The following is a 24124-nucleotide window of genomic DNA, read 5'->3' as shown; positions in this document are numbered from 1 at the left end:
AATGCAAGGCCTGTAGGTGTGGTGGAGGCAGGTTCAATTGAGGCATTCGAGAGGGCAGTAGATGATTATTTGAATAGAAACAACGTGCAAGGATACGGGGACAAAGCAGGAGAATGGCACTAAGTCATAATGCTCATTTGGAAAGCCGGTGCAGACACGATGGGCCGAATGGGCTCCTTCTGCGACTTAACAATTCTGTGATTCTGTGAAGTGGGTAGGATTGGGGTCGATGGGGTGTGGTCGGTTGGTGGGGGTGGGGTCAGTTGGTTGGGGGCGTGGGGTCAGGTGGTCAGTGGGAGGGGTGTTAGTTTCTCAGTGGTGGGGGAGTTTGGATGGTCGAGTTCAGGTGCATAGTATGGGGGGGGGGGGCGGGGGGTTGGGTGATCAGGGAGGTGGGAACCGTGTGGTCACTGGGGGGTGCAGTCGTGGGGTCGGGTGGTCGGGAGGATGTGGGTTAGGTGGTCAGTGGCAGTGGAGGTGGGGGAGCATTGGGTAGTTGGGAGGGTTCGGGTGCTCGCGGGTGTGGGGGTTGGGTGGTTGGGGAAGTGGGGGCTGCGTGGTCAGTTGGTAGGGTCGGGTTGTTGGGAAGGGTGGGATGGTTGGCAGGCTGGGGGTCAGATGGTTAGGGTTTGGTGGTCGGGGGTTGGGTGGTTGGGAGGGGTGGGGGTCAAGTGGTCAGTTGGGTGGTCGGGGAGCTGGGGGTCAGGTTATCAGTTGGAGGGGTCGGGTTGTTGGGAGGGGTGGGATGGTTGGCAGGGTGGGGGTTGGGTGGTTAGTGGGGGTGGTTGGCGGTCGAGGGTTGAGGGTTGGGTGGTTGGTGTGGGGGTCAGTTGGGGGGCATTGGGTGGTTGGAGTGGTGGGGGCCGGGTGGTTGGCCGGGGTTGGGTGGCTAGTGGCTGGGGGTCAGGGGGCGGGGGTCAGTACTATGGTTACCCAGCAGTTCGAAGTAGTTTTAATTCTTCCAATGTTTCTTGGATAACTATTCTGGTAAGACAGTTGGAACCATCTGAACTTTGCGGTGGTTCTGATTGCAGGGCAATTTCCCAGTGGAAGTGTGAACTTCCCGAGCAATTGCTGTACAATCCTTATCTGGGGACGTCTGGAGAGGCTGAGGGGAGCGTTCCCCAGCCCAGCGCATCTTTGGTGTACCCCCCAGTTATGGTGGCATGGAACTTAGAAGTTATGCACCATTGTTTTCTGCACCAACTGCCCTGTGACTTTCCCACTTGAGAGAGACAACTGCTTAATCAAAGCTGCAACATAATTTATTGAGTTTTTATTCACATTCTATCAGCCTTTCACACAAGTGATGGCAAATATGCTTAACCCAAATGCATTAGAGTAATTTATAATTGACACTGGCACAAAGCAGCCCTTCCTTAAGTTTTCTTCAGCTATCTGTGGGCGTGAACCCCTTTTTCTTTCTGGAACATTGTACGTTGAGAATGAGTTCACCTGTTCTTTCATAATATTTGTTCCTTTAAGTGATCTGCATTATTAATACTAGTGGGGAGGTGACGGTGTGGTGGTATTGTTGCTGGGCTGGTAATCCAGAGACCCAGGGTAATGCTCTGGGGACCTGGGTTTGAGTCCCACCACAGCAGATGGTGGAATTTGAATCCAATAACAAAAAACCTGGAATTAAAAGTCTGATGATGACCATCAAACCACTGTTGATTGTTGTAGAAACCCATCTGGTTCACTAATGTCCCTCAGCGAAGGAAATCAGTCATCCTTACCTGTTCTGGCCTTCATGTGAACCAGACCAACAGCAATGTGGTTGACACTTACAGTGCCCCTTGAACAAGGACAATTAGGGATGGGAAATAAATGCTGCCCTAGCCAGTGATGCCCACATCCCATGAACAAATTAAAAAAGTTACACCCATTAACAGGTTAATCAATATGTAATATTTTGTCAGTATCCATCTCCCTTGTGGGTGCAATACATGGGATTTGGGATTAATACATGCTCCACTTTGGCTTTTTAAAACCAAATTTGAATCATATTTCTGTATTAAAATCAATCTAATAAGATTACCATGGATTAGGGCAAGCTTTTTTAAAATTATTTTTCTTAATACTGTATGGGCTATTGAAGCAAGCTTCAGTTAAGCTTGACGTTGGTTTACATATATCCTGTTGACTTAATGGAAAGTAAACCAATGCTATAAAATGTTGTTTTCTAGAGAAATGTAGCGAAGAGCTGAAGCCCTGAACACAGGACACAATAAAAGTTGAACAGAGTAGGAAAGAAGTTGAGATGTCACTCAATGATGTCAAGCTCGTGCACAAGTGGGGCAGTGAGTTCTGGGCTGAGCTTTCACCCCGAGGCAGAAGTGGCTTTGGAGGCGGGCGTGCTGACAATTTCTTGCTACCGGCCGGCATTCCAGCCTGCTGGCTTGTTTCCATCCCTGGCCTACTTCCAGGAAGCTGGATTCTGGAGGATGATGGTCAACTGCCCGCCAGTTATGCATAGCCAATAAAGCCAATGCTAATTGAGGGCACTGTTCATACAGTAAGATAAAAGCAAAAAACTGTAGATGCTGGAAACCCAAAACAAAAACAAAAATACCTGGAAAAACTCAGCAGGTCTGGCAGCATCTGCGGAGAGGAACACAGTTAACGTTACGAGTCCATATGACGCTTCAACAGAACTAAGTAAAAATAGAAAAGAGGTGAAATATAAGCTGGTTTAAGGGAGGGTGGGACAAGTAGAGCTGGATAGAGGCCAGTGATAGGTGGAGAGAGCCAAAAAATGTCACAGACAAAATGACAAAGAGGTGTTGAAGGTGGTGATATTATCTAATGAATGTGCTAATCGGTGACATTAAGGGTAGAAAGCAGGACAAGCAAGGTTCAGATAGCCTTAGTGGGGGTGGGGTGGGGGGAAGGGATCGAAATAGGCTAAAAGGTAGAGATAAAACAATGGATGGAAATACATTTAAAAATAATGGAAGTAGGTGGGAAAAGAAAAATCTATATAAATTACTGGAAAAAACAAAAAGGAGGGGGAAAATCGGAAAGGGGGTGGGGATGGAGGAGAGAGTTCATTATCTAAAATTGTTGAACTCAATATTCAGTCCGGAAGGTTGTAAAGTGACTGGTCGGAAGATGAGGTGCTATTCCTGCAGTTTGCGTTGAGTTTCACTGGAACAATGCAGTAAGCCAAACACGGACATATGAGCATGAGAGCAGGGTGGAGTGTTGAAATGGCAAGCGACAGGGAGATCTGGATAATGCTTGTGGACATACCGAAGATGTTCCGCAAATCGGTCACCCAGTCTGCGTTTGGTCTCTCCAATGTAGAGAAAACCGCATTGGGAGCAACGAATGCAGTAGACTAAATTAAGGGAAGTACAAGTGAAATGCTGCTTCACTTGAAAGGAGTGTTTGGGCCCTTGGTCGGTGTGGAGACGGGAAGTAAAGGGGCAGGTGTTGCACCTTCTGCGGTTGCATGGGGAAGTGTCATGGGAAGGGGTTGAGGTGTAGGGGGTGATGGAGGAGTGGACCAGGGTGTCTCGGAGGGTACGATCCCTGCGGAATGCTGCCGGGGGGGGTGAAGGGAAGATGTGTTTGGTGGTGGCATCATGCTGGATTTGGCGGAAATGGCGGAGGATAATCCTTTGAATGCGAAGGCTGGTGGGGTGATAAGTGAGGACAAGGGGGACCCTATTCTGTTTCTGGGAGGGAGAAGAAGGTGTGAGGGCGGATGCGCGGGAGATGGGCCGGACGCAGTTGAGGATCCTGTCAACTACCGTGGGTAGAAAACCTCAGTTAAGAAAGAAGGAGGACATGTCAGAGGAAGTGTTTTTGAAAATGGCATCATCAGAACAGATGCGACGGAGGCGAAGGAACTGAGAGAATGGGATGGAGTCCTTACAGGAAGCGGGGAGTGAGGAGCTGTAGTCGAGGTAGCTGTGGGAGTCGGTAGGCTTGTAATGGATATTGGTGGACAGTCTATCACCAGAAATTGAAACAGAGAGGTCAAGGAAGGGAAGGGAAGTGTCAGAGATGGACCATGTGAAAATGATGGAGGGTGGAAATTGGAAACAAAATTAATACATTTTTTCAGGTCCAGATGAAAGCATGAAGCAGCACCGAAGTAATCATCGATGTATCGGAGAAAGAATTGTGGAAGGGGGACGGAGTAGGACTGGAACAAGGAATGTTCCCATACCCTATAAAGAGGCAGGCATAGCTGGGACCCATGCGGGTACCCATAGCCACACCTTTTATGTGGAGGAAGTGAGAGGAGTTTAAGGAGAAATTGTTCAGTGTGAGAACAAGTTCAGCCAGATGGAGGAGAGTAGTGGTGGATGGGGATTGTTTGGGCCTCTGTTCGAGGAAGAAGCAGAGAGCCCTCAGACCATCCCAGTGGGGGATGGAGGTTTAGAGGGACTGAACGTCCATGGTGAAGAGGAGGCGGTTGGGGCCAGGGAACTGGAAATTGTTGATGTGATGTAGGGTGTCGGAGGAATCACGGGTATAGGTGGGAAGGGACTGGACAAGGGGAGAGAGAATGGAGTCAAGATAGCAAGAAATGAGTTCCATTGGGCAGGAACAGGCTGACATGATCAGTCTGCCGGGACAGTCCTGTTTGTGGATTTTTGGTAGGAGGTAGAAGCGGGCCGTCTGAGGTTGGGAGACTATCAGGTTGGAAGCTGTGGAAGGAAGATCTCCAGAGGAGATGAGGTCAGTGACAGTTCTGGAAACAATGGCTTGACGTTCAGTGGTGGGGTCATGGTCCAGGGAGAGGTAGGAGGAAGTGTCTGCGAGTTGACACTCAGCCTCTGCGAGGTAGAGGTCAGTGCGCCAGACAACAACAGCACCACCCTTGTCGGCGGGTTTGATGACAATGTCAGGATTGGACCTGAGAGAACGGAGTGCAGCAAGTTCAGAGAGAGACAGGTTAGAGCGGGTGAGAGGAGAAGAGAAATTGAGACGACTATTGTCGCACCGACAGTCCTCAATGAAAAGATCAAGAGAAGGTAAGAATCCAGAGGGAGGGGTCCAGGTGGAGGGAGAATATTGGAAGTGGGTAAAAGGATCTGTTGAGCGGGGAGAGGACTCCTGCCCAAAGAAGTGAGCCCGGAGACGAAGACGGTGGAAGAAGAGTTCAGCATTGTGCCGAGCCCGAAATTCATTGAGATGAGGGCGTAAGGGTATGAAACTAAGTCCTCTGCTGAGCACTGAACGTTCAGTGTCGGAGAGGGATGGTCAGGGGGTATGGTGAATACCCAGCTGGGGCTGGGATTGGAAGATGGGATGGGGACAGAGGGACAGGCAGGGGTGGAGGGTCCTGGATGAGTGTTGGTGTCGGTGTCACCCCATCAGCCTCCGCATTCAAAGGATCATCCTCCAACATTTCTGCCAACTCCAGCATGATGCCACCACCAAACACATCTTCCCTTCACCACCCCTGGTGGCATTCTGCAGGGATCATTCCCTCCGAGACACCCTGATCCACTCCTCCATCACCCCCTACACCTCAACCCCCTCCCACAGCACCTTCCCATGCAACCGCAGAAGGTGCAACACCTGCCCCTTTACTTCCCCTCTCCTCACCTTCCGCCGCCTTCGTCTCCATGCTCACTTCTTTGGGCAGGAGTCCTCTTCCCGTTCAACGGATCCTTTTACCCACCTCCAATATTCTCCCTTCACCTGGACCCCTCCCTCTGGATTCTTACCTTCTCTTGATCTTTTCATTGAGAACTGTCAGCGTGACATTAGTCATCTCAATTTCTCTTCTCCTCTCACCCGTTCTAACCTGTCTCAGGCCTAAACACTCCTTTCAAGTGAAGCAGCATTTCACTTGCACTTCCCTTAACTTAGTCTACTGCTTTCGTTGCTCCCAATGCAGTTTCCTCTACATTGGAGAGACCAAACACAGACTGGGTGACCGCTTTGCAGAACACCTTCGGTATGTCCGCAAGCATTACCCAGACCTCCCTGTCGCTTGCCATTTCAACACTCCACCCTGCTCTCATGCTCATATGTCCGTGTTTGGCCTGCTGCATTGTTCCAGTGAAGCTCAACGCAAACTGGAGGAACAGCACCTCATCTTCCGACCAGTCACTTTACAACCTTCCGGACTGAATATTGAGTTCAACAATTTTAGATAATGAACTCTCTCCTCCATCCCCACCCCCTTTCCGATTTTCCCCCTCCTTTTTGTTTTTTCCAGTAATTTATATAGATTTTTCTTTTCCCACCTACTTCCATTATTTTTAAATGTATTTCCATCCATTGTTTTATCTCTACCTTTTAGCCTATTTCGATCCCTTCCCCCCACCCCACCCCCACTAAGGCTATCTGAACCTTGCTTGTCCTGCTTTCTACCCTTAATGTCACCGATTAGCACATTCATTAGATAATATCACCACCTTCAACACCTCTTTGTCGTTTTGTCTGTGACATCTTTTGGTTATCTCCACCTATCATTGGCCCTCTATCCAGCTCTACTTGTCCCACCCTCCCTTAAACCAGCTTATATTTCACCTCTCTTCTATTTTTACTTAGTTCTGTTGAAGAGTCATTCGGACTCGAAACGTTAACTGTGTTCCTCTCCGCAGATGCTGCCAGACCTGCTGAGTTTTTCCAGGTATTTTTGTTTTCGTTTCACTCTTCATACGCTGTCTGGATTGTCTAGATGGTGGACGGGCTGCCCGATCTTAATGGAGCACATAGTTGCAATGGTGGTACCCTTTCAGTGGCCGGCTGGTTGGGGTGGCGTGGTGGGCGTGGCGTTGATGGGGGGGGGGGGTGTGAATTGTCAGGGGTATACCCCATGAAGAAGGTCAGCATAGACCGCTGAACTGTGAGCGTCACAGCCGCAGGCCACCTTGTGCCGGGTATGCCCTCCACAATGACAGCCTGCCAGCTGTGGCCACAGTGTATTTTCTACCATTTACAGGTCCTCAGCAGGCATCTCTATCTTGAGGTGCCCTCGATGTCCGACACCAACGTTGGCAGTGCCCACCTCTCCCAGCGGGGCTGCTGGCTGCCCAGAGCCTTGTGGAGCTCCCATTGGCCCACCCCTTGAAGACTGCCTCCTGTAATCTGCTCCAGGATCCTCCAACAGTGAGCTCCTGACCAGACTTTCAGCCCTTTACTTTAATATGATCAAGGTGCAACAAAGAGAATTTCGGTTAGCATTGATATAGTTGCATATTGAAAGGAACAAGACAGAGAAATTCAAAGCAGTTATATTATCTATTTCTATAATGTGATCACAGGTTTCTTCTCTAGGGTTTCTTATAACTCTACCTATAATGTTTCGGAAGAGCTCTACTCTGATGCATATTATTCTCAAATGGGTGGAGCACCCTTGGCAGCAGCTTGCAATGAAATTGTCAATGCTGCTCTATGATTTCCTTATTTAGAAAGTGATTTGAACGTTGGATGGGATTAAGCCATTATTTTGATCCCTGTCACTACTCAATAGGGAAATAAGAATGATGTACTTCAGTTCCATGTAACATGCATGAACTGCTGAAACCCATTCTTCAACACGAGCAACAACTTATATTTATATAGCACCTATAACATAATTAATCTTCCCAAGGCACATAACAGGCTTTATAAAACAGTAAAACTTTGAGTTACATAAGGGGATATTAAATCAGATGACCAGGAGCTTGGTCAAAGAGGTAGGTTTTAAGGAGTGTCTTAAAGGAGAAATGTGAGGCAGAGAGGTGAAGAGGTGTAGGGAGGACATCCCAGAGCTGAGCGCTAAGGAAACTGAAGGCATGGCTATCAATGGAGGAGCAATTAAAATTGGAGATGCCCAAGAGGCCAAAATGAGAGGAGTGCTGATATCTAAGAGGGTTCTGGGGCTGGAGGAGATTGCAGAGATAGGGAGGGGTGAGACCATTGAGGAATTTGAAAACAAGGGTGAGAACTTTAAAATCAAGGCATTGATTCATTGGGAGCCAATGTACTTCAGTGAGAACAGGGGTGAGAGAGGGACTTGGTGCAAGTTAAGACACAGGCAGCAGAATTTTGGATCACCTCAATTTTACAAAGGGTAGAATGTTGGAGATCAGCCAGGACTGTGATACAATAGTCAAGTCTCAGGGTACTGAAGGCATGGAGGAGATGTTTCAACATCAGATGAGCTGAGGAGGGGTGAGGTTGGGCAATTCATTTGAAACTCTCATAAGTGGCCAAGGGATTTCTGTTAAAAAGTCAAGTTCTCACTTCTTGGAATCAACCGACCCATCTTGTGTAATGCTCTCTGGCTGGTTACATTCAGCATCAGTTTCGAGACTATGTCTATAAAATATAAGAGCAAGGGGGATAATTTTGAATTTGAGCATATTCATGGACTCCACTAATGGAACCCTGTAACCAATCATTAAGTTTGGTTAAATGTAATCTCATTTGGAAATACTGTCAATTTAACCTCTTTCTGGCTGGGCATTTTGATCAGGTTTATGTTGATCTGGTTTATCTTATACCCAAATAACCATTGAGACCAACGAGTGACAACTTATGGGTGAATCATGTGCAAATGTCAAAAGACAGGGAGTCAAACCTTGAGCTCTCAGTCTGTGGTGCATCACAATTATCATACTGTTTGATACAGCACCATCAATGAAATGCAGCTAATCTATCAACCCTTTCCTCCAACTAGTGAATGCCTCAAGAAAGTTTTCTATCCACGATCTAAAATCCCGATGATCTGTCGATCAGTGTCTGGTCTGGAAGGCACTTCCCAGCAGGCCTTGCACAGGATCAGCTGTGTACGGAAGACATTCAGCACCAGCTTTGCAGCTGTGAAGAGAAATTCAGTATGTGCGCTTATTAAGCTACAAGTGGTAAGTGTGGACAGGCTGAGTAATGGGCCAGAGGTTATATTTATAAGTATCTGTTTCCACTTGACTCTCTTTAACACAACTGAACTGATGGAAACCCATCAAATTCAATCCTAGAACAGTATTTGACAGGCTCCCGGGGCCAACTTTAAGTTTGTGACTGAAATGGAAGGAGGTGGTGGCGTAGAGGTCTTGTCACTGGACTAGTATTTCAGAGACCCAGGGTAATGCTTTGGGGACCTGAGTTCAAATCCCACCACAGAGGAAGATGGTGGAGTTTGAATTCAGTAAAAATCTGGAATTAAAAGTCTGACGATAACCATGAAACCATTGCTGATTGTTGTAAAAACCCATGTGGTTCATTAATGTCATTTAGGATGTCCTTACCTGGTCTGGCCTAAATGTGACTCCAGACCCACAGCAATATGGTTGACTCTTAAAATACCCTCTGAACAAAGCAATGATGGGCAATAAATGCCCACATTCCATGAACAAATAAAAAAAAAGGAAGCAAAAATTTGGAGAGATGAAACAGGCAGCTGATTGATTATTCAATTAAGCAATTAGCTCAAACCCCACCTTGGTCTTATTATATCTCTTAGCCTCTTATATTCCTTTCATCTCAAACTTTACCTTTTATTTGGTCGGGATTAGTATCTGAATGGCCATTTTGGGTAGAGCTCACCCTACAACGAGACAGTGGTTGTACGTTACAGTTCACTCAGGGAGTCCGAGCTGCTGTGGCAACATGTACTTTGTAACGTGCATGTTGTAGCCTGGAGCTATGGATAGTGATGGTAGAAGTTCCAACATCCTTTCCATCACATGGATGACTGTTTCCCGCTCTTACTGCCTGCCATTGGCCTGTGTTGGAAGGATTTTCAGGTAGATACTCAACTTGTTTGGACGAGTTATGAACGCACCTTACTTGGGTGTTGAGCCCTGGGATGGGACTCGAACCCAGAACTTCTGTCTCAGAGGCAGGGATGCTACCCATTGCACCACAAGACCTCCATAATGAGACAATAGGACCTCCAAAAATAGGAGGCAATGACTTAATGCACTGACCTAGGCCTAGGTGGCTAGAGCTGTCCACTAAGTCAGGCCTATGATAGATCCTTTTGAAACATTAATTTGAAATACTAATAATACTATGATGTACATTTGAGGTCTGAACTGGGCAGAATGCGTGCTCTTATGAGAATCATTCCAGCTGTTAACTGGGGCAAGGGAGAGGCAAAGTTTTTATCATACTCCTCTTCCTTTATTACTGCAGCAGATATCACATTGGAACACTGCCAAATTTAGTTTCCCATTAATGGTGGGCTTCCCTCTTGCTGGAGTGCATCTGGTCTTCCATAAGTCATCCTAGGAAAATGGCGCAGGACCTTGACAGAGTGGGAATGGTAGGAAGAGTTTAAACCCAGGCCAAGATGCTGAAGAACCACCTAACATCAAATTCCATGTCCCAGGCTAACTCAATACAAATGCTGCATGGATCAACCAGTCCCATCGAAAGGCAGAAGGGAGGAACCCAGTCATATTTAAAACCAACATGCACCCTGGAATTTGCTCAGTTCTGGCATGACTGTGCTCACTTTTAAATATAACTCAGAGTTAGTCATCCCCAGGAAGCCCTGGCCACAATTTTTTAAGGGTACTTAAAGCATTGTTCAACAATTTGAGTTTAATTGAGTCAATCCGAATTTCAGGGAACCATAGGTTAGACCAATGTAGCTACTGCAGGTGATTGTAAGAGAAACATACTGTTTATATAAAGGTTAAGTAGAAAATAATAGCTCATTGTAAACGCTGCAACCATTTATGCCTTTCGAGGGGCTGGTTAGTATTATTCAACTGTAAATATTATTTTTTCATTAAATATTTGCTTTACGCCTATTCATTAAATAGGTGTATTCAGTAAACAGTGTTAATTGCAAAAGTCAGAAATTAGGTCTCCAGTTGTATTTTTACTGCACTTCAAGCGCATTAGAAAGGCCTTGTGGAAGCACAGAATAGATGAGGTGATTAAAACAAATCTTGGAAAGGATCCCCCTTTCCTGGTAACGGTGCAAAAAAAAGTACTGAGATATTAGGGAAGATATACTTGAAAGTATACAAAGTCCAAAGTTAGCTGATGGGAGCGGTTAAAATGACAAAAACCCAAAAGGGTGGAAAAGGAGCTGAATTAAGATTACTGGACAATTGGGAAAGTTTTGAGGCTTCATAAAAGTAACTGAGCTAAGCATTAGTTTAAATGAGCTGGTTTCAGATGGAAAATGAACTGGGCAATAATAAGAAAAACATGATTTTTTCAGCAAAGGCACTTTTATGCTCACAAGTGATGTGTGACCTAATTCCATGTTGATGGCCATGGATAAGAAAATTGAATTAAATAACATTTCTCATACGTTTGACGACATGACATGAATAAGCTTCGGATTGTTAAACAGGTCGAAGGGGCTGAATGGTCCACTCCAGTTCCTATTGGCTAGTTTCCAAGTCCATTATTTTGTCCTGTTTGTTAAGGACTTTTTTTTTTGTAAAATATGCTGTCTGCAAACCTGTTTTTGAGGTGAAACAAATTGTTCCTACAACAGTATGGCTCCAATATTTAACTAAAATCATGAGGAGAGCGGGAGAGGGAGGATTTCTGAATCCTGGAAGCCTGGGAGTATGGATTTCTTGGACTTCCTGCTGAAATTAACTGTAGGATGTTTTTTAAAAACGTCGCAACAGATTTCTTGCCCGGCATTCAGCCAGAGTATGCCCGCAGGGCAGCAAAGAAGCCTTGGAGTTGATGGCAGGCACTTAGGAGATTGCGGGGACCTGAGGGAGTGGGAGTTTGCATGGGAGAATCAGAGATTGCAAGGTGGTGGGGGAGGGGGGTGGTGGAAGACAGAGATCACAGTGACTGGGGGTGAGTTGGGCAATATGATGGATGGGAGAGTCAGGGATCATGGGTTGTGAGGGAATTGGAGATCCTGAGCGGTGATGGGGTGGGGGGCTGGTGGGGGGGTGCAGTTGGAGATTGCATGGGGTGGAGAGAGTACGTGAATGGTGTGGGGAGGCAGAGATCATGGTGGAGTGGAGGAGTTGGAGATCACAGGTGACAGAGGGAGTCAGTGGGGACAGCAAGGGAATCAGAGATCACAGAGTTGGGGGAGTCTGAGATCATGTAGGATGGGGGAGTCTGAGACCACAGAGGGCGGGGGGTCACAGGGGCTTCAGGATTGGAATAAGAGACATTGGTGATCATGGTGGGGGTGTCAGATATTTGGGGAGGTGAAGTTGGCAATCTCAGAAGGCTGGTGGGAATGGGGGTCAGCCAATCATTTTGTTTGTAGAGAGTTAAGCACATTGGTTCTGGAGGAAACATTCCTGTTCCTCTTGGCCCACAAGCAGTGCTGTAAGTGCATTTACCTCCTCAATCTGCCTTGCCTCCTTTTATCTCCCGGGATTCCCAAACCCCAGGAAACCTCGTCTCCATAGGTTAAAAATGAAAATCCTGTTAAAATGGAGGTAGAGTCCAAGGAAGAAGCTTTTACTGACCCATCTCCTGAGAACAGTTTGATCACTTACCCTTAGCCAGATTTACCTCCATTAAAACTGGAAATGGGTAGTTTGGATTTGGATTTGGATTTAGATTTAAGAAAGTAAACATTTTTCAACTATGTAGAGAAAAATGTGTTTAACTGATTGGAAGAGAATGATATGTGGCACCAGATGTTGATTTTTGGAGGGGAACTGCGTGGGTAATGTAAATAGGAAATTGAAGAGTTGATGTTGTGCGTGACTGAAGTTGAATACCACAACACTTAGCCTCTGGGGGTGAGAGCTTTTGATGGCACAGTTGCTAGGTCTCTTGTGTTGTACCCGAGTCTCCAGTGTCATGATGTTCCAATGTTGTGATGTGCAGTATCCCAAATGATTTCTTCTAAGTTGAAATTGATTTTTAATCTCTTTTCTTTAAAATCCTAGGATGTTCTTGCAAACCTTTTGAAGCGTTCTGAAGCACACTTTGTCCACTGCTTTGTGGCAAGACCAGAGGTGAAAGATACAGAAGGGAAAATGCCTGGTAGTCAAAGAACTGGGGATGGAGCAGAGACACAGCACAGCAAAGAACAATTGCTGGCCACATTTGATGCACCAACACTGAGGACACAGCTACAGGGATCACAGCTATTGGATGTACTTCGTCTCTACAGGCTAGGTACAGTAACTGTTCCAGTATTATATATGAATGTGCTATTGATATCTGCTAATTAATTGATCCACACTGAGCTGTCCTTTTCCTTGCAAACAGAAGTGTGTTGTGTGTTATTTGTAATACAGCCTGTGGAGCTCATCCTGGGAACCCTGTGGTGGAGCTCATCCTGGGAGCCCTGTGGTGGAGCTCACCCTGGGAGCCCTGCGGTGAAGCTCATCCCGGGAACCCTGCGATGGAGCTCATCCCGGGAGCCCTGTGGTGGAGCTCAGCCTGGGAGCCGTGTGGTGGAGCTCAGCCTGGGAGCCCTGCGGTGGAGCTCATCCTGGGAGCCCTGTGGTGGAGCTCATCCCGGGAGCCCTGCGGTGGAGCTCATCCCGGGAGCCCTGCGGTGGAGCTCATCCTGGGAGCCCTGCTGTGGAGCTCAGCCTGGGAGCCCTGCAGTGGAGCTCTAGGGAATTGGGGATGTGTGTTCAAAGAGTGGGTGAGGTACAGATTCTGGTGAGTGTGGATCTTGCATGGTTTGTAGAGAAATTGATTTTATGAACCAATGGTCTTTTAGCAGTGTGCAGTGAGCTGCCCATTTAAATGACACGGCTTCATTATTGCACATGGAAGAGGATTTTTCTGCAAATATTACCATCACTAACTACACAAGATGGTCAAAGACCCGGATTTTCATGTTTCCACCTGTGTCTGAGCACAGACGGGCCGAAGGAATAAAATGGTAGGTGGGACCCGGTTGTGGAAGTCCCACTCCCATTTCTGGTTCTGTGTATTTTTGTCTGGGAAAGGGGACAGGTCATGTTTCGCATGCGTGTTCAGAGAGAACTAGGAGGAGCTGTTACCTGTAGTGGGAAAAGTTTCAGATCCCATTTTCATCATTCCCGATGCTGGCATGAGGACTTCAGGAAAACTTTCATAGCCTGGAGTTGCGAACACTGTTGAAGGTGGACTGAAGGTGGGGAAACTATATTCAAAGTTATCCCAAACTGTAATTAGCTTGTTAAAGTCACCTGGACGTCACTGTTCAGATGTTGGCCTTACTTCCAGGAGGGGGGAAGAGGGAGGGACTAGTGCTGGCTCAAATTAATATTGTTGTAGTACCTGGCAGCAAAGTGGGCACCAGGCAGTCCCGCTAGGCTATCACAGAAATGATACCTCTCTGAAAGAGGCCTCCAATTTTAAAATGGCGGTAACTCCCTCACGCATCCAGGCCATTGAGGCAGTATAAGCGGCCATTTCATTGGGGGATGGGGAGGAGGAGGAGGAAGGAAAAAAGGGGGAGGAATGGCCAGGGTAGTCAGAGGGCGACCCGTCAGAAATGGAGGGAAGGATCGGCAGCTGGGCATGTCGGAAGCCCTTGTTGGGTTCCATGCAAGCTGCTATTTTTGCCAGGAACCTCCTAATACAGCAGCAATTTTGCTGAGTGACCTCAAGGAGCTCACAGCACAAAATGTGCAAGGCAAAGAACCAAGCCTGAACCTTCAAGTGGAAGACATCCATGCGACCATCCTTCACATTCCTACAGACACTGACAGGTGGACTATAGTCTACTGTTTCAATCAGAACCAACAAGAACCTTCATTCGTCTTTGAAGATGCGCCATCAACCTGCCCTGTGAAATGAAGGAACAGGGGAGTCATGGGTTATCAAGCGGCGGGTGAGGGGGTGTGTAGGCAGGAAAGTGGAGCTAAGGCCACAATGAAATCAGCCATGGCCTTATTCAACGACAGATCAGGCTGAATGGCCTACTCCTGCCCCTATTTCTTATATTCTTAAGATAGTTACCAAGAAATCTAACAGGAAATTCAGAAGAAGTTTCTTTACCCAAAGAGTGGTGAGAATATGCAACTCGCAACCACCGGAAATGGCTGAAGAGAAAAGCATAGAATACATTTAAGGAGAAGCTAGACAAGAATATAAGGGAAAAGGGAATAAAGAGTTATGATGATAGCTTTTGATGAGGGAAGATGGGAGGAGGCTCAAGTGGAGCATAAACACTGGTAGGCAGGGCCTTTGAGACGAATCATAGGCCCTGGTGCTTCCAGGCCCTTTACTACCCCCCCACCCTTCCACCATTAACCCTTCGTCTCACATACTTCGGTTGCCCAGAATTGGGAACTGTAGTCCCAGTGGGATCAAACTGCTTTATATAAATTTATCAAAACTTCTTGGCTTTTGTACTCTACCAATATTTATAAAGTCCATCGAAAGTTCAGCTTTCAGAGAGGTATAATTTCTGTGATAGCCTAGTTACACTTCACAACCATGGCTTTGCCAGGCAATTACACACAACTTGGTCATTCATATCATGCAAGCAGCTCTGCTTCTTTGAACCTGGCCCCTTGCGATATCCGGATAGCAGCCTTCAAAAGTCTTAAACCTCACAAGCACCGCAAACAACAAAACCATGTACAAATCAGACTATCTTGAACTAGTAGTGACATATTCTATTGGCATGAGTCTGGGTTTCACTTCCAGATTTAAAAATGGCAAAACCTTCCAGTAAATTAGCACCAACCAATTCACCTGCAATAATAGGCTATTTCTATCCACATGAGTGGTCTTTGTTAACAGAAACATTATACTTTGCATTGAGTGATAAATATTTTCTCATTTTAAATTGAAGCTAATAATACTTGCAAATGCTCAGCATGGAGCTTATATTGGAGAGCAAAGTATCGCAAATGCTGGAAATCTTTTGAAATATAAACAGAACACGCTGGAAATACTCAGCAGACCAGGCAGCATCTGTGGAGAGAGAAAGCATCAATGCTTCAGGTCCACGATCTGCGCTAGATCTGACAAAGGGCCACTGACCTCTGTTTCTCTCTGCACAGATGCTGCCAGACGTGCTGAGCATTTCTAACACTTCCTGTTGATATTGGAGCAGAAATAATCCCTTTCTGCCAGCTCTCCAAAAAGCAATCAGACTCTTGTGAGTCTCTCATTTCCCTTCAGCAAGAAACCCAGCAGCAGCTGTCTGAGATCTGGTTTGGCCAACATTAAACACGAATTAAAAAAAAAAATAGTTTAAGGTATTAAAAAAGCATGAAAGACTTACTGAGCAAAAGAAAAAAAATCAAAGTCGAGGCAATAACTCGATAATTTTTAAAAAATGAATAATTAATAAAAATGACAATTAAAAAGTACCAAGCAGCAGAGCTGACTAAAATAACCGTTTTTGCCTTTTTGCTTAAGAAGCAGAGCTAGAGAGGGACAGACTAGGCCCCAAGTCCTGGTGACCAGGGAAAGGGGAGGGGACCAGGGCCGAGCGAAGGAGTTGGGTTTAACTAATGCCAACCTTGAGTTCGCATCTGCTGGTGCACACTCCGAGTTGGCCTCGGCAGAGTTCATACGAAAGTGGGGGTCGGAAGTGGGTTTTCCCACACTCGGTCACACTCACACAGACGTCCTCACTCTCGCACTCACTTGCACTCAATGCAAGCACATTGAGGCATGTGGTGGCCACAGGAGATGCAGGAGTAGCGGTGCCAGTAAAGACAAAGGTAAAGGCAAAGGCTGCGAGTTGAGCCCAGCTGCTCCCCGAAGCCCCCACCCCGCTGAAAGCCCACCCCTGCATTCCAGCTCACCCCTCCTCGTTCACACCGCCCCCCAACCCACCACCCACCCAATGGGCCTTTTCGGTGTGGACTGGCTGGGTTGAATGCCCTGTTTCTTTGTCCTATGTAATCTTACGTAATACCTCAGTGAATCTCCCAGCTATGGCATTGGGGACTTGATTTTTTTTTACAAGTTCAGTTAAGTTTTGTTTAATTCTTGGTGTGTTATTTTTTAACAGAATGTTGCCCAATTAATTATGTAATTGAGTCTGAGAAGAAGAGTGCCTAAAAAATTACTGTCAAAGTCTCAGCTTGATCAGAGTACCCTGAGATTACAGCAGTGATGTGAGGTGCTGTATTTTCCTATGGTTAATAAGCTGTGTCTCTGTCACCACTGAATATAGATAAATGATTTCCGCATCTGAATCAACCAGCTATAAGTAGGTTCTAATCTTAGGCTCACAGGATTTGACTTTTAATGACTTTATTCATGAAGCTTGTGCCTCCTAAGGTGAAGAATAGTAACTTTAGTGGTGGAATGCTTTCTGTTTTGGATATCAGTGATCACACTGGGTACTCCCAGCCCAGGTGTGGATGGGTTGGATGCAGAACCACGTTTCTTTTGTTTTCCCCAGCCTGAATTTTAACAAACAAAACAAGGCCAAGTGAGAGTTAAAATTGAAAATTTGCAAGCCTCGGTTATAATCAGCCTCATCATGTCTCGCTGCAAGCCACAACTTCATTATGAAGGTGACAGTTCCACTGTTTACGGTAGTCCTATTCATAATATGGGTGCTGGTTAGCTCAGTTGACTAGATTGCTAGCCTGTGTTTCAGTGTCAACAGCACAGGATATTTTCAGATATGGTACACTTTGGACCTGTGTTCTTGCCTTGTCCCTGAGAGTGGAAGGCAGTGGCTGTCGTGCTGTAATAATGATGTAATACCTTGGGCTTATTTACTGTACTAGACACAAAGCTGTACCGGTGATGGAATAGTTGCACTTGAAGGTGTCACTCTCAGATATAACATTGCAATGTGTAGTTCTTGCTTGGTCTGTATACCATTTGAGAATTAGGGATTTTATTGTGTGAATCATTTGTTCAGCTAGTCCATTATGTCTAGGGTGATGAGGAGAAGAAGTAGTGTGATCGACATTCCACTTCTCACACATATCACTCATAAGGGATTGGGTAAAAACATTGTGGATTCATTTATTAAGACCAGGCACATGAGAACAGTTATATATAGATATAAAGCTTGAAGGCATCAGAGCTGGGTGTGTGCACTGCTCAAAGCAAAAGTGAAACTAAGACAGGATCACATGACACATTTCCCTTCTAATGATGCCTTGCTGCCATTCCTTAAGGACTTATTACAACATCCCCCTTTCTTTCTAAAGAAGTATAACTATTTCCAATACATATTCATGTTTAGTTACCATTAAATAAGTGCCTAGGACTGATGAATCTATTAGCATAAAGCTAATCTGCTCATATGTCCAGATCTTGTGATGGTGACCTTGTCAGGACATTTCTTTAATTGCTCACAGTGATCTGTGGGGTTGTCAGTCTTGGATGCTGTTCCTGGTTGCATTTGGGATCTTGTTCTATACAATAGATGCATTAAGACTATATGGTGGCTGATTAGCTGGAGTGCACCTGATTTGTCCTTGGTTACCTCTCACTGTTGCGCCTTTGTCTGTAATGACTACATAGGATCTTGAATCTGAACAAATCCTTGACACCTCAGCTGGTTGCCTCGTGTCTTCTGTGGGATCCTGGATGCGAACTTGTTGTCTCAATTATAAACTTGGCAATTCTGTACCTGCGTTTTTATCATGCCCGTTTGGTCATCTTGTCTTGTAGTTTTCAAAGTTGCTCTGTAGCTCCTGAGAGAGTAGAATGGATAAGAGTAGGAAATTGGTATGCACTGGTCTGCCAAACTTGAGCTGTACCGGTGATGGAATAGTTGCACTTGAAGGTGTCACTCTCAGATATAACATTGCAATGTGTAGTTCTTGCTTGGTCTGTATACCATTTGAGAATTAGGGATTTTATTGTGTGAATCATTTGTTCAGCTAGTCCATTATGTCTAGGGTGATGAGGAGAAGAAGTAGTGTGATCGACATTCCACTTCTCACACATATCCTGAAATGGCTTACCAATAAATTTCGCACTGTTACCCATAATGATCTCTCTAAGCCCACCAAATAAACTGAAAATAGCACTTAGAATGTGCACAACAGTTGTTTAAAAGTATTGTGCAATTGTTGAATAATGGGGTACTTGGTAAAGTAGTCGGTGTTGGCGATGAAGTCAGTGCAATGGACATGAAAGAGGTCAGATATGATTTTGGACCAAGGATGGATTGGAACTTTATGTGGAATTAATGGTGCTTTGTGCTGATTTGACACATGCTCTTGACATGCCTCGCACTTCTTGACAATGACTTCAATGTCATTGCTCATACCCAGCCAATAGACTGTCTTTCTTGCAAGCCTTCTCATCTGATCTAAAGTCATGTGTGAGTGATGAAGTTGTTGGACAATATCAGATCGCAAATATTCTGCTTTGATAACCTGCCTGCCTTTAAAAATGACTCCCGAGGAAATGCCTAGCTCATCCCAGTAAGGCCAAAATGGTATGGCATTTTTGTGGGCATGCTAAATTGAATCAGGCCATCTTTCAATGATGGTTTTCCACAGTTTCTGTAATGTAGAATCTTTCACCATTTCTTCTTGTATCTGCTGGCATTTGTGTTGTGCAAAATGTACCAGATCAATTTGGAGAACAGCTTCAAGTTCAATTCAATGAAGTCAACTTGTAGATCTAAAGATATATCTTCTGTTTTTGCTGGGTTAGGCAATCTGCTAAGTGTATCTGATGGGACCACCTAGTTACCTGACTTGCACCTGATCTCACAGTCTTAACCTTGAATCTTTATTAAGAGATGGTGCAACTCCCTTGAAACTGCCAATTTCATCGAAACATTCTGGATATTTGACCAGAATGTTGAGGATCTTGTGCCATGTAGCGCAATCTAAGCCTGTTCACCATGTCCTACATGCACATAATCTTGCTCCCGCCTGTCTTACCATTGCTGATCATCATGTCCTGTTATTGTAATGATATAATACCTTGGACTTCCTAACTGCACAAGACACAAGGCACCAATCGCTCAGTAGAGATTGGGTGGTGGGTTCATTTATTAAGACCAGGCATTTGAGAACAAAAATATATATATATAAAGCTTGAGGGCACCAGAACTGTGCATGTGCTCTGAAAGCAAAAGTGAAAGTAAGACTGGATCACATGACACCTTTCCCTTCTAGTGATGTCATGCTGCTGTCCCTTAAAGGCATTTTAAAACAGTGGCAACCCATCACTGACAAAGACTGCCAAAAAAATCAGTTTAAGATGAAGTCATAGCAGGCAATGAGCCAAGGGCCTGCTTTTGGGGCAGTTGGGGCACTGAGGGGGTGGGATAGTCCAGGAATATAAAATGTGGGGCACAGTCTCAGGATAAGGGCCAATCATTTAGTACTGAGATGGGGAGAAATTTCTTCACTCATAGGGTTGTGAGTCTTTGGAATTCTCTGCCCCAGAGGGTTGTGGATGCTCCATCGTTGAATACATTTAAGGCTGGGATAGACAGATTTTTGTTCTGTTGGTGAATTAAGGGACATGGAGAGCAGGCAGGAAAACGGAGTTCAAATCCAAGATCAATCAATAATTATTATTATATGCCATTATTGAATGGCAAAGCAGGCTCGATGGGCTGTGTGGTCTGTTCCTGCTATTTTTATGTTCTTATGTTCTTTGGGCAGAACAGTCATGGAATGAATATTCATAATATGACCTGAGGGCCACTTTTGCCTGCCTCCCATGACTGTGACTCTTGGCAACCGATTATCTTGATTTCCACTTGCAGGCCACTTGGTTGTGAGGCATGACAGGGGCAGGGATTTGATGTCAGTTTTCTTGGCTGCTCTTGCTATCCAGCAGCACGAAGACAGGAGCTATCCCAATAAGAGTCAATCCAGTGGAGAATTGAAATTATGACTTGTTCCATAACCAAGAAAGAAGCTTTTGGTGCATTTCTCAGGGTGGCCTGCAGGTTATTTTTCATTTGTTTGCCCTCAGACTATGGTCAAGGTCACACTTTATTGCATGGGAAGATGGTGGCAGCCACTTTTGAGGGAGTCAACCACATATTGCGGAGCTGGTCACAAGTAGGCCTGGGCCAGGTAGGGATGGCAGGATTCTTTCCTTCATTGAAGGATGTTAGCAAACCATTTAGGAACTTAGAACAATGTGGCAGCTTTTGCAGCCGTTTTCTAGTGCTTTTCCATAAATGTCTTATTTGTTGAGTTCAATGCCTTAAATTGCCATGATGGGACTTGAATTCATGACCTCCTGGACTGCTATTCCAGTACCATTATAACTAAGCTATCTTACTAGGGACTGTGATGTGGGCATCAGTGTTGATATAGTGTCTTTTAATGTGGCAGAAGGTTCCAAGGTGCTTCACAGGAAAATTGAACCAAGCCAAAGAAAAGGACATTTAGGACAGGTGAGCAAAACCTGGTCAAAGTGATAAGTTTTAAAGATCATTTTGATTGGCTGTGAAGCACTTTGGAATGTCCCAAGGTTTTAAAAAGCACCATATAAATGAAAGCTCTTCCTTTAGAAAGGAAGAGTGAGGTGACAAGGCAGGGAGATTTAGGGCGAGGGTTGAATGCAGGTCAGGCATTGCTGATATCCACTGATGCTGGGCTGAGGGGTAATCCCTCTAACTCAGAGAAGTGTGACAATGACTCGGCTGTTTGGTTGCTTTGCAGGGTTTCCTGATCACATGCTGCACGGTGAATTCCGACGTCGTTTCCAGGTTCTGGCCCCAGCCATCTTGAAGGAATATGGAGTGGCGTTTATGGTAACAGATGAAAAGAAGGTGGGTGAAAAGCAAGTTTAGTGTCACTAGGTGAATAAATCACAAGGATGAACCAAACACATTATATATCTTTCTATTGCCTTAAGCTCTCTTTAAAGGCAAAAGTGTAGCCAGGGGATTGTGGGGGGGGGTGGGTTGGGGGGTTGCGGTTGGGGTGGTAGGGTGGGGGTGTGAGTGGGGAGTGCCATGGCAGAGTGTGAGGATGGAATGCACTTTGTCCTAAAAATATAAGGAAGGTCAAACCTAAGAGAAGTTTGCTTGGTTATTGTATTGGTTTTAATATTCTGAATCAGCTAGCCCAGCCTTCAAATGTGCTTTGAATGCCACTGAAGGTTGCATCTCAACGACTCAGATTATTCCAGACATTCATCATGAATTATTTCATTTGAAATGAATCATTTATTATATGAATTTTTGTCTGTTATCTGACTAAAATTTGTTTTTTTGCTAGCTTATATTTATAATCCCTTTTCCTGTTAGCCAAGACATTTAATATTTTATATTCTTTTCTATAATTGTCAACTCTTGCCTATTATCCAGGCAATTATAATACGGCTAAGCTATCAATATGCTTTTATGTGTGGATGTTAACAAATGAGCCTTATTAATTTAGACACGCTTTTAAAAAAAAAATCAACCCATTACCTTCAGCGAAAGCAAGAGAGAAACAGCCATGTAAAAGCTCTAATCAAAACAGCAAGTGCTGGAAATACTTAGCAGGTCTGGCAGCATCTGTGGAGTGAGAAACAGTTTTCAGGGCTAGATAAGTCCTTCAAAGGTAGTTAGAACTGAGTACACTGTTACAAACCTTGTTGCACTTAATTAACAAGGTGTAACTTTTTTGAGGAATGGCACTTCATCTTTTGATTAGGCACTTTACAGTCTTCTGGATTCATCATTGAGTTCAACAATTTCAGACCATAAACTCTGTCTCCACCCCCTCCCCCACCCCCCCAACACCTCTCTCCCCCCCGCACCCCCTCACCCCGTTTTGTTTTCTTTCTCTTTGCTGGTTTTGGTTTCACTCTTTTTGTCCTCTGGCTTCTATTTTCTGGCAGTTGTTCATCATTCGGCCATTCACACCTCCTCTAGACTCATATTTTGTTTCTTTATTTGCTCCATAACCATTCCCTTTGGCATTGCTTTACCAATGCTTATTTATCATTTCACCTCTTCTGTCTTCCACCCTTACGCAGGTCTTTCTTTTTAGTCTTTTTCCCACCCACGCCCCTTTTATTTGCTAAAGCCTATTACATATCAAACTTTTCTTAGGTCTGATGAAAGGTTATCAACCTGAAACACTAACACTAACCAGATGCTGCCTGACTTGCTGAGTATTTCTAGCATTATATGTTTTTATATCACATTTACAGCATGTACATTATTTTGCTTTAAAACCTTTTCAGGGGTTTTTAACAGGGATATGTATAGATTAAAAGGGAGAGTTTCATCAGATCAGTGATTTCTAATTGCTTGTAGTCTGTGGGGACATCAGTGTCGTACCCTATCAATAAGAATAGGCTTGCTGACAATAACTTCTATATTTCCATTGTGCATGTGTGGACTCGAAAAGTTGCTGTCAGTTTCAGAGGAGTAATGAAATGAATGCGGCAATTTTGCCATCGTTATTACTGTAAAATATGGGCCCATGGGCTGAATTTTTCCATCAGCTAAGACGTCCCACCACTGGGACCAAAACCGTCCAATTGAAGAAGGGCAGCCTGCCTCCCAGAGCTGCCGCCCATTCAGAGGTTCGAAGCGGCTACTGCTGAGGCTGCAAGATGGAGAGGGTGCTTCCATGGTGAGGTGCTGTCGAAGGCAGGGCATATTTCTCTTAATGAGCTGGGGCCAGACAGGCAGGCTCCAGCAATTGGGGTGACGGGTGGTGGGGCACCTTCAAATGGGGAGGCCATTGCCCTCTGCGAGCCTTGGAGCAGCCATAAAGGAGGCCTGCCAACCCCCCCTCCTCCGGCGACACCCGGCAGGCCATCCGGTTTACTGGCATTGGCGAAGGCCCTGCCTAATGCCAGTAAAATGCTGGCAGGGGCAAGAAGTTGCTCTTAATTGGGCAAGCTGCTGAGATTCCCGCCACTGATAATATGCTGTGGTGCCAGGAAGAATGGCCATTCCTCCCAGCACCTTCAGCTGCCATTTTACCAGCTCTGCTGCCTCCCAGCCTGTCTCCATGGGGCTGGTAAAACCCAGGCCTATATAAACCTGGATGTTGGCTAAGGAGTGTATCAGATAAAAACAAAAAACTGCGGATGCTGGAAATCCAAAACAAAAACAGAATTACCTGGAAAAACTCAGCAGGTCTGGCAGCATCGGCGGAGAAGAAAAGAGTTGACGTTTCGAGTTCGTGTATCAGGCTTGGCTTTGATTTTCACAGTGATTGAATAGACTGCTGACTCTCACTGTCACCTATGCAGCTGTATCCTATGATGAGTCAGACAGGGTGAAGTAAAACTGAGTGGTTCACTTTTTGCCCCATTGCCCAAGACCAACTTCATGATTGGTACTTTTGGTAGAGGAGGTGAATAAAGAGTGGAAATATAAACCTTAGGAATTTTTGCGGCCCTA

The 24124-nt window shown here is 45.3% G+C and overlaps 1 protein-coding gene across 4 annotated transcripts in view; it reads left to right on the top strand.

The window, feature by feature from the left end:
• LOC121286299 (unconventional myosin-XVIIIb-like) overlaps positions 1 to 24124 on the top strand; it is a 341286-nt gene that overhangs the window by 153523 nt on the left and 163639 nt on the right. For all 4 annotated transcript variants that reach the window (XM_041203361.1, XM_041203360.1, XM_041203359.1 and 1 more), the window contains exons 17-19: positions 8639 to 8822; positions 12801 to 13032; positions 21435 to 21544. In XM_041203361.1, coding sequence (XP_041059295.1) covers positions 8639 to 8822; positions 12801 to 13032; positions 21435 to 21544 — 526 coding nt within the window. The remainder of the gene's footprint in view (positions 1 to 8638; positions 8823 to 12800; positions 13033 to 21434; positions 21545 to 24124) is intronic.

This window comes from Carcharodon carcharias, chromosome 13, assembly GCF_017639515.1.
Source record: "Carcharodon carcharias isolate sCarCar2 chromosome 13, sCarCar2.pri, whole genome shotgun sequence".
NCBI lineage: Eukaryota > Metazoa > Chordata > Chondrichthyes > Lamniformes > Lamnidae > Carcharodon > Carcharodon carcharias.
Note: the sequence above shows the minus strand (reverse complement) of the source record. Positions and strands in the feature narration are given on the sequence as shown.